Source organism: Chenopodium album, chromosome 6 (assembly GCF_948465745.1).
Source record: "Chenopodium album chromosome 6, dcCheAlbu1.1, whole genome shotgun sequence".
Taxonomy (NCBI): Eukaryota; Viridiplantae; Streptophyta; class Magnoliopsida; order Caryophyllales; family Amaranthaceae; genus Chenopodium; species Chenopodium album.
The window spans coordinates 57,165,293-57,176,413 of record NC_137839.1 but is presented as its reverse complement, the minus strand read 5'-3'; the positions used below and the strand labels follow the sequence as shown (position 1 = coordinate 57,176,413).

Below are 11,121 nucleotides of genomic sequence, written 5' to 3'. Positions count from 1 at the left end.
GTACGAGGCATCAAAGTAAGTACTTTAACGGTTTTTATTGATGTTATGATATAGAGTTCATGCTTAAGTTGTTATTATGATTCCTAGTAACATGTCTAGGGTAAATTTAATATTAAGTATGATTGTTATGATGCCTTCTATTTTCTTTCCTAATATTTATGATTGTTAGTATCATGTTAGGGTTAAAGCTATGATTTTTATTATTTAGTGACATGCTATGGTTTGTTATTAATCTTGTTAGTATCATGCCTAGTATCTTGCTATTATTATGCTTTAACATGAATATTATTATTTTGATTATTATTATGTTGCTTGATATTATATTTATTATTATTGCTTGATCACACCTTTTATGCATGAATAAAGGGAATATGTACTTGTAATCACGATTAATAAGATCATTAATAATCTTATTTAAGGTTAAATATGATTATAATTCAAATGATCGCCAATAATAGTTTATTTGTGCATTAATATTAAACCAGCATAGATAAACAGGTTTAGGGTTAATCCTATTGATTGCATGTTAGTCAGAAAGCGCACATGAATACGATCAGAATAAAGTAGAGGCCTATTATTAGGGCAGGTTCAATATCTTTCAGGTTGAATTTGTACCTTCATCCCCGAACTCTATTTGGTTCAAGACCTTATGGAGTTGACGATCTCTTGGATCGTTAAGGGGTGTAACTTTCACCCTGTGAACGGTTTACAAGTTCCTAAAACTTGTTGGCGACTCTTTTGCTCTATCTTCTTTCCCTTTGGACGCCACCGTACTTTAGTGTATGATCACAGTGGGGTTCAAGCTAGGGGATTAACGCTTGAAATATTCATTACAGGTGGTGTCCAAAGGGAAAGAAGATAGGGCAAAAGAGTCGCCAACAAGTTTTTTAGGAACTTGTAAACCGTTCATGAGGTGAAGGTTACACCCCTTAACGATCCAAGAGATCGTCAAGTCCATAAGGTCTTGAACCAAATAGGGTTCGGGGATGAAAGTACAAATCCAACCTAAAAGAAATTGAACCTGCCCTAATAATAGGCCACTACTTTATTCTGATCGTATTCATGTGCGCTTTCTGACTAACATGAAGTCAATAGGATTAACCCTAAACTTGTTTATCTATGTTGGTTGAATATTAATGCACAAATAAACTATTATTGACGATCACTTGAATTATAATCATATTAACCCTAACAAGATTATTAATTATCTTATTAAGCGTGATTACAAGTACCAATTCCCTTTAAACATTCATAAAAGGTGTGATCAAGGAATAACAAATAAATATATATCAAGCAACATAATAAATAATCATCATAATAATAATTATAATCATGTTAAAGCATAATAAAAATAGCAAGATCCTAGGCATGATACTAACAAGATTAATAACAAACCCTAGCATGTCACTAAACAATAAAGATCAAAGCTTTAACCCTAACATGATACTATTAGGAAAGATAATAAAAGGCATCATAGAAATCATAACTAAAATTATATTCTTTACCCTAAACATGATACTAGGAATTTATTGTTGTCATTCTAAACATTAAATTAAGAAAAATTTCCTAACATGATACTAAGAATCATAATAACAACCTAGACATGATTTCTATATAATAACAGCAATAAAAACCATTAAAGTACTTACTTGGATGCCTCGTACCTCTTTCTAATAACAAAATACACACGTTAGTAACTTCAAGGAAAATAATAAACAATACAATTAAATTAAATAATTGAAAGAGAGATTTGGGACCAAACCCTCAGAAATTAAACTTTTCACGTCTAGGGCGAAGGCAACTTCGAATATGGCTAGGTGTATCTAAGTCTTGCGAATGTGAAATTTTGTATTTGAGAAAAGGCTATTTTAGAAATGAGAGAGTGAGAATAATCAAGAAAATCTTGATGAGAGTTCGTGAATGAAAACGGAGTTTTTAGAAAGCTATTTATAGAGAAAATCAGCAAAAAGATAGAAAATCAAAATAGAGTTCTGACACGCATAAAACATGATTAGCGTCGACGCTGGCAATTAGCGCCAGGTGCTGAAGGTTAGCGCCAGGCACTAATGCTTAGCGTCAGGCACTAATAATCAGTTTCACGCGTTTTTGTTTTTATCATACCTTTTGATCCGGAAGTCCAAATAAGGCATATAATATGTCGTTGGAAAGCTCTTTAAGTCTACTTTCCATCCCAATTTGATTCAGATTAAAATAGTTTGCAGATTAAAATATATGTCCGAAATAGTGGAAGGGTGTCAATTTTGGATAAAGTTTCATGTCTCATTCATATCTTTTTCGTTATAACTCGGATTGAATATTATAATATATCATTGGAAAGATAATATCAATATCTATCCAACCATATAAAATTTGGATAAATATTATGAGTCACGAAAATAAAATCTGAATATATTCCACTTCGTACAAAACAAGGATTCTCAAAAGGAGTAGTTTTATTCAATTTCAAACTCTTTAAAACATAATTATCAATCCTAACTCCATTAGGATTTAAGAGAACCTTATAGAGTATTCTAAAAGACTATAATAAATCCTAATAGCTTTAGGAATGATAATTAATAATAGGCCCTCCCCTAGATCATCGGGTCGCATATAAAAACCAAATCGGGCCCAGTTTAGTATTTTGGCCATAACTTCCTTATTATTCATCGGAATTGGGCTTATAATGTATCGTTGGAAAGGTCTTTTCAAAACCCATCCAACTACACCAATATTGGACCCTTATCATGGACCAAACTAAACTAGAATGCATGTTTTTCAAAAATAAGGTAAGAAAAGAAATATTTTCAAAAACTGAAAGAAGAGATATTTTAATAAAAACATCCTCATCACTAGACTTTTCACAATTTCGCTTTATTCGATAATCAAATGACGTGAAAGGTATTCATCACTAGGTTTGGTATTGGGGAGACACAAATGGCTGTCTACAGGTATACACACACCTGTGCGAGGTTCAGCTAGAGCTACGTTCGGCCAGATTCCTAATGGATACGTAGGGAACCTCAAAAAGAGGTGCGGCCGTAATAAAATGCATCCATATTCACATTCACACAATTACACCATGATCATATCAAGGGATCTCTAATGGTCATCCTTATATACTTAGAACTAGACTTGGGGGCTTGATCCCTACATCATTAGCCTACCTAGCTTAAGAGTCACCATCATTTGACTCTTTTCAAAATATTTTTTCCATACACTTAGCCTTTGCAGCCTAACTTTAGTGTCACTTTCACACACTGCACAAATACATGACCAAAGATAATTCCTTTAGGAACCCTTTGTCATGAAATCTTAACACAACGTTTAAGCATGCTCACTCATCACTCATCAAATCATTATTGCATCACAAAGTATGAAGTAATTAGCCTCCGTGCCTAGGTTACCTAAATAGTTTCAACTAATATTGTCTAGGATGGATTAATCCTTGCACCTTGAGAAATATCATCAAATGCATATACTTGATTAAGCTCATTCAACATGCACTGTCAAACACTTCGATTCTTTTTAGCGTCTTTCTTTATCGAGAGAAAGTCGATACCCTAAAAAAAATGACGCAAATTTTTTGCTTTTTTGCATTTTCGAGTCGTACAGCACACACGAGTCATGTACATTGAGTCATTTCGTGTCATATCACATCGAGCTGAGTCTAACACATGTGTCAAAACACATTAAGTCACACAAGAGTCACGCACGTGTCAATTCACAATGGGTCAACCTCAAGTCAATCAGTCACATTGAGTTAACCTCAAGTTATTCAATAAGCCTTAGATCAACCCTAAAATAATTAAAAAGATGAGCAAAGTCCTGTAGTCCAAAATATAAATGCAGGTACATCCCAACAAGCAAGAACATTCCTGGATTTTTTCAAAAAAAATCGCGAATATGACCGCATGAGATTCTTCCAAGATGAGAGGAGTTTGAGCAAAAATTAGAAATGAAGAGCTTTAATTTGCAAAAGATTTGAGCGAATTTGGTTGAGAAACGAGCAAGAACGAGCAGATTGAAGTTTTTTGGAACAAAACACAAAACAGAACAGCAGCAGCGGCGAAATGAGGAAGAAGGAGGGGTATTTAAAAACCCGACTTTGTCGCCAAACGACAAGGCTGTCGCATGGCGACAATCAGAATTCGCGGCAACAAGCACTTCTGGCTTGCGCTGGTGCGGCGACAGGTCACGTGGCTTCATTATGTGGTCATATAGACCTTGTTCAGCAATTTGGGTTCCTTGGTACCCCAGTTAGCCCTTATAAGCAATTTGACATGATTAAGTAGTCGGCTCGATTACAATCGCACTAAGTGATCGACCTGACAAAAGATCGTCTCACTTAGCTTAAAGCGCCTAAGCATTGGCTCATCGTAAGCACCGAAACAGCGGTTCACAAAGAATTCCTAGGATGGAAGACTTTGAGAATCTTAGATATGGTTCTTAAAGAAGAATTTTCCAAAGATGGAAAGATCGATGGTGAAAGATACGCGTTTCTTAACTCTTTTATCTTTTTAACTAACGCTAGTTTGCAGGTATCGGCATTACAAGAATGATTTGGGATCACAGAACGTTTTGAATCATTCTCTGTCCCTATCGCTACTTTGACTTTTGTTTCGAAACATGCGTTTCTCCAAACTCAGTCAAATTAGGGGCTTCTATAGACAACCATTTGTGTTTCCCCAAAACCAAACCCAGTGATGAATACATTTCGCATCGAATCATAATCGAATGAAGTGAAAGTGTGGAATGTCAAGTGTTGCAGTTAGTTTTTATTAAAATCTTTTTTTTTTGTTTTTGAAAACCAACTCTATTTTATGAAAACGTCCAGTCCACTTTAGTTTGGTCCATGATAAGGGTCCAATAATGGTGTAGTTGGATGGGGCTTGAAAAGACCTTTCCAACAATATATTAAAAGCCCAATTCCGATGAATAATGAGGAAATTATGGTCAAAATACTAAACTGGGCCTAATCCGGATTTTACCTACGACACAATGATCTTGAGGAGGGTCCAAAGGATTAATCCTTTTCCTAAACTAATTAGGATTGTTTAGAATCTTCTATAAGATTTAAAAAGATCTTTGTTATCCTTTTTTGAAAAGATAAGATCATAGAGTTTGAATTTGAATAAAACTTTCCTTTTTTATATTCCTAATTCTATTCGAATTTAAAGATGTTCAAAGGCAGTCAGATATTATTTTCGTGCCTCATATTTTTTATACAAATTTTATATGGTTGGATAGATCTTGAAATTATCTATCCAATTATATATTATAATATTTAATCCGAGCTATAACGAAAAAGATATGAAAGAAATACGAAACTCTATCCAAAATTGACACCCTTTCACTATTTCAGCCATATCTTTTTATCTACAAAATATTTTAATCTGATTTTAATTGTGTTGGAAATTAGACTTCAAACGCTTTCTAAAAACATATCATATGACTTATTTGAACTTTTGGATCAAAAGATATGATAAAAACAAAATCCGTAAAAAATTGTCTTTGTCGAAAAACGACAAGCTTGTCGCGTGGCGACAAGGCTTGTCGCCTAGCGACAGTCTTGTCGTCTGGCGACAAGGTTGATTTTCGGCAACAGCGCGGAGTTTTATTCCTTTTCAAATTTTGATTAATTTTATATTAATTTCCGGACTATTTTTCTTATAAATAGGCTTCTAAACCTTCGTTTTTAATCATCAACAATCATCATCTACAATTCACAATCACCCAATTCTCTCTATTCTCTCTTGAGCACTTCATGCTTTCTTTCTCTCTCTTTCTAAACTAGATTTTTCGAAATACAATTCCGCATTCACTTAGAAACTCCTAGCCAAGTTCAAAGTTGCCTTCGCCCTAGACGTGAAAGGTTGATAATTTCTGAGGGTTTGGTCCCAAATCCAGTCTAAACTTTTTAACTCTTTCTTTCAATTTATTTAATTTAATTCTTTGATTTTATTATTTACATTGAAGTTCACTAACTCGTGTATTTTGTTATTAGAAAGAGGTACGAGGCTTCAAAGTAAGTAATTAGCTTACTCCCTATTTTAATTGAAATGTAGAAAGCATGTTTAGATTTGTTTAATTCCTAGTATCATGTTAGGATGTTATTTATTGCTTTCTAGAATCATGTTTAGGTCGCCTTTTATGCTTTCTAATAGCAGGTTAGTATCATATTAGGTTTAAAGCTTTGATCTTTGACGTTTAGTGACATGCTAGGATTTGTTATTAATCTTGTTAGTATCATGCCAAGGATCTTGCTATTATATTTAAGCTTTATTATGCCTTATTATGATTATGATTATGATATTGATATTGTTATTATTTATGATGATTTATGTTGCTTTATATATATTATTGTTATTGTTTGATCACGCCTTTTATGCATGTTTAAAGGGAATTTGCAATTGAAATCACGCTTAAGAAAATAATTAATAATTTGGTTTATGCTAATGTGATTTTAATTCAAGTGATCGCCAATAATAGTTTTTATTTGTGAATTATTTTTCAACCAACATAGATTAAATAGGTTTAGGGTTAATATAATGTTTACATGTTAGTCAGAAAGCGCACATGAATACGAGTAGAATAAAGTAGAGGCCTATTTTATAAGGCAGATCCCTTCTTTTGTAGATTGGATTCGTACCTTCATCCCCGAACCCTATTTGGTTCAAGACCTTTTGGAGTTGACGATCTCTAGGATCGTTAAAGGGTGTAACCTTCACCTCGTGAACGGTTTACAAACCCCTAATACTTGTTGGCGATTCTTTTTCTCTCTTTTCTTTCCCTTTGGACGCCACCATACTTTAGTGTATGATCATAGTGGGGTTTAAGCTTGGGGTTATGATGCTTGAAATATTTCCTACAATACCTGCATATAAAGAGTCGGCATGAGTGACCTCATACCACCTCTTTAGGGGCTTGTTGTATAGGATAGCTCCAGCTGAACAATCGCCCATCCCCCAGGGTGCACACTCACTGCCGAGAAAGAGATTAAGGAGGGCTCATCAGCCCGGTGGAGTCAGCCCGCAGGACTGACCAGGCAAAACTCTCCACATTTAGTGAAAAAAATATGCACATTTAGTGAAAAACTTTTGCACATTTCTTCCTTCTCATTCTTCTCATTTTAAGAAACTTCTCATTGGATCCCAACCCTATATATATATATTGTTCCAGGTGTGGATCCAAGGGTTCTGGTGGGTAAGATGGGTCCCATCGACATCCTACACAAGGTAACACACGTAAACAGGCTTCGGGGGTGGCTCGAGGAACCCCCCTCCGATGCCTAAGTTAGAGAGTATTTAGAAGGAGAAAGTGTACTTAGAGAGATGTAGAGAGTGTAATAACTTATGTGTCTAACCTCTTTTTCGTTGTACTTTGCCCTCTATTTAAAGGTGTACGATCTCCTTTGTGAAGAGTTCAACCAGGTCAGCTCTGCGAGCTGACTCCATCGGGGTGGTGAGCCCCTCATAGTTACTCTCTCGGCCATGAGTGCACACCCTGGGAGCTGGGTGATAGTTCAGCGAGAGCTATCCTATACAGTTATTATTATTATTATTATATTTTAAACGAATACATCTATCGTTTTTGTTTATTAATGAATTGAATTACTTTAGAAAATTATTAACATAATGGAGTAGTATAAATTATATATATAGGTGTCTTCAAATAAAATAATAATTATATTGTTAGATTAATAATAAATTGATTTTTATAAAACTCCCTCGAAAGAAAGGGCGGTGTTCTCTAAAAAACTCTTAGGGTTTCTCTGCCATTTGTGAAGGCTCTTGCTACCGTTGTTGACGGTTCTCGTAGGTGGTTATGGCGGAAGATATTGTTTCTAGATATGCTAATATGAAAATTTCGGAGGAAGAAGGTAATCTGATCGACCTTAGCGTTGTGGAGAACCCTAATCCTTCATTTGATGAACTATTTAACCTAATGTTAATCGGGAGAATTGTGACTGAAAGACCATACAACGTTAAGGCCTTAAAAACAACCATGAAAAATGTGTGGTCTTTATCGGACAAGCTTGTTATTATGGTTCTTGGCCCTAATCTTTATGCTTTCCAGTTCTTTCATTGGCGAGATAAGGACAAGGTCCTTAATGGCAGACCATGGTGTTTTGATAATATGCTCCTTGCGCTAAAAGAGGTGGAGGGGAACGAACAACCTGAATAAGTTTTGCTTCTCCATTCTCCATTCTGGGTAAGAATCAAGAACTTACCATTTAATTGTCGTTCTGATAGTTGTATAGGATAGCTCCCGCTGAACTATCGCCCGGCCCCCAGGGTGCGCACTCACTGCCGAGAAAGCAATTAAGGAGGGCTCATCAGCCCGGTTGAGTCAGCCCGCAAGGCTAACCAGGCTGAACTCTCCACCAAAAAGATGGCATGCCTATAAATAGAGGGTAAAGTACAAAGGAAAAGAGGTTAGACACTCACGTTATTATACTTTCTACATCTCTCTAAGTACACTTTCTCTCTCTAAACACTCTCTAACTTAAGCTTCAGATGGGGGTTCCTCGAGCCACCCCCAAGGGCAGTTTACGTGTTCTGCCTCGTGTAAGTTGTTGACGGGACCCAGCTCACCCAGCAGAACCCTTGGATCCATACCTGGAACAATTGTCTCTAGAAGGAGGGGAAGGATCATCTAACCTGAGGTTCACCAACTTAGCTAGGGACTAGTTAACTAACCACAATGGCCGGAGAAGAAACTGCACCGACACCCATGTCCAAAGCAAATGAGACCAACCAAACACCACAAAAAGCACCCTTAGTAACCCTCGATCAAAAAGGATCCACCGGAAATCCCAAATCGACCATCTCTCAGAAATCGAACCCCATCGGATCGACATCGGCTGCGGCTAAAGCGGCGTCGAAACCAGTTGACCCAACAGGATCCAGTTCCATTTTAAAATATGGAATGTCGTTAACAAGCGCAAACAATGAGCTCATTGTTTCAGCACCTGTAACCCAGAAACCGCAGCCCGTATATATGCCAGCCATCCTTCAGAACCTCTCTAAGTGCAGTATGGAGCAGCTGACAGCAATGACGGCGGTCCTTACTAATATGGGTAAGGGGGCGAATCCGCCACCGACAACAACAACTGCGGAGGCCACAACAAAGAAGTCGGCGTCCTCAGCCCTCACCCCTGAGCAAAAAGAGCTCATTCCGCTGAGGAGGAAGGTATTGGAGTTGGAAGCTCGTAATCTGAATCGAGAATGGAGCGTGGAGGAAATAACTCCGGCTCGAGTCAGCCTGGAGAAGCGGGTCCCACGCAACAGGTCACCAGCCTCAGAGCGAGGACCCAGCTCGGAGAGAGACAAACGAGCGCGAATCCAGGTTGTTCCAGATGATTCCCCATTTTGCCGGGAGATTCTGGAAGAAACAATGGAGAAGGTAAAGATGCCGAGCTGCAGATACAACGGAACCACAATACCCAAAAGCCACATATCAGCTTTTGAGAACCAAATGGTTCTTTATACTATGACGGACTCAGTCTGGTGTAAGGCGTTCCCGCCGATCCTGGAGGGGCTGGCAGCGTAGTGGTATGGAGCCATTCTCAAATGTTCCGTATAATCGTATAACCAGCCGAAGAGAATGTTCATGGAGCATTTCATAACCCTGGTAGATCGAACTAAAATGACAACCGAGTTGATGTCATTAGTTCAAGGGAAAGACAAGCCCCAAAGGGAGTTTATCACCAGATTCAACAGAGAGGCAAAAACCATCCCAAATATGAGTCAAGAGGTAGCAATGCTAGCAATGCAGAGTGGTTTACTACCAGGCTCACCATTCAGAGCGTATATGGGGCGTAAAAGACTCAAAACACTTGTTGAAGCGCTAGGTAAAGCGCACGAGTTCATCAAAGTAGACAAGACTGACAGAGCAATGCTGAGTAGGAAGGCACCTGGTGACTCAGTTAATCGGGCAGAGGTCACCCAGGCAGAGAACACGCCCAGGGCTGACCAGCCGAGCAGGGCCGAGCAAAGTCGTAGAGAAGTGGACAGAGCAGTGGGGGGTGAGAAGGTCAAATCCAAAGAGTGGGCCAAGGCCTGGGAGGTTCGACCAATATACCCCACTAACCCACTCAAGGTCTCATATATTCAGCGTGAATAAAGCCGATGATAAGTGGTAGAGACCTCCAAGGATGGTTAATAGGAACCGTTATACAAGCAAGTGGTATGACTTCCATAGAGACCATGGCCAAACCACTGAGGAATGCACACACTTGAAGGATAACATAGAATATTTAGTCAGAAGAGGGTACTTGAATCAGTTTAAGCAGCGTGATGACCCTCCCAAAAAGAGGGACGAGGATAGAACAGGCCGCGCTGACCGCAGAGGAGTTCATAGGGGTCCCGCTGGAGACAAAGACAAAGATGGCAAGCCAGAAGGCAGGGTATATGTGATCAGTGGGGGTCTAGTGCATGGAGGAACAGTTAACAGAGCACAGGTTGACCTGTGGGCGATGATACATCAGATAAACGACAATGAGAAGCGTAGATGGCCACCTCTTCCCCCGCAGCCACGAGCCACGTTTGACGAGTATGACCAGAAGGGCATAATTTACCCTCATGATGACCCACTGGTAGTGACAATGAGAATTGCAAACTGGGAAGTGGATAGGATATTGATAGATGGAGGCAGCTAAGCCAACATCATATACATCAGCGCATTCAACGAGCTGAAGTTGGACAAGAAGGATCTGAAGAGGGTGAGTTACGAAGTCACCGGGTTTAATGGATCAGGGCTAACCCCGGAAGGCATAATTGAGCTCTCAGTTCAGGTGGGTGAGAGATCAAGAAGGCGTGATGTTCGAGCAAAATTCCTTGTGATAAACTCTCCTTCCCCCTACAATGTGATCATGGGAAGACCACTCATCCACAAGATAGGCGGAGTGGTATCCACCTATCACCTTTCCATGGCCTAAACAACTAATGAATGACGGTCAACAAAGCTTAGGGGAAGTCAGAAGACAGCTCAACAATGTTACATAACTGCCCTAAAGCAGCCCACAAAAACCAGACAGCAACCTGGCTCCAAGAAAAGGCCCACTAAGCAGGCTGAGAGGAAGTCAAGGAAAAGGAAGCTTGAAGAATATCACAGGGAAAG

General features: G+C 38.5%; 1 protein-coding gene across 1 annotated transcript; it reads left to right on the top strand.

The window, feature by feature from the left end:
• Positions 1 to 10,156: 10,156 nt before the first annotated feature.
• LOC145636989 (uncharacterized) lies at positions 10,157 to 10,660 on the top strand. Its single transcript, XM_081688514.1, has one exon. The coding sequence runs from the start codon at positions 10,157 to 10,159 to the stop codon at positions 10,658 to 10,660; it is 504 nt and encodes a 167-aa protein (XP_081544640.1).
• The last annotated feature ends 461 nt before the right edge of the window (positions 10,661 to 11,121 follow it).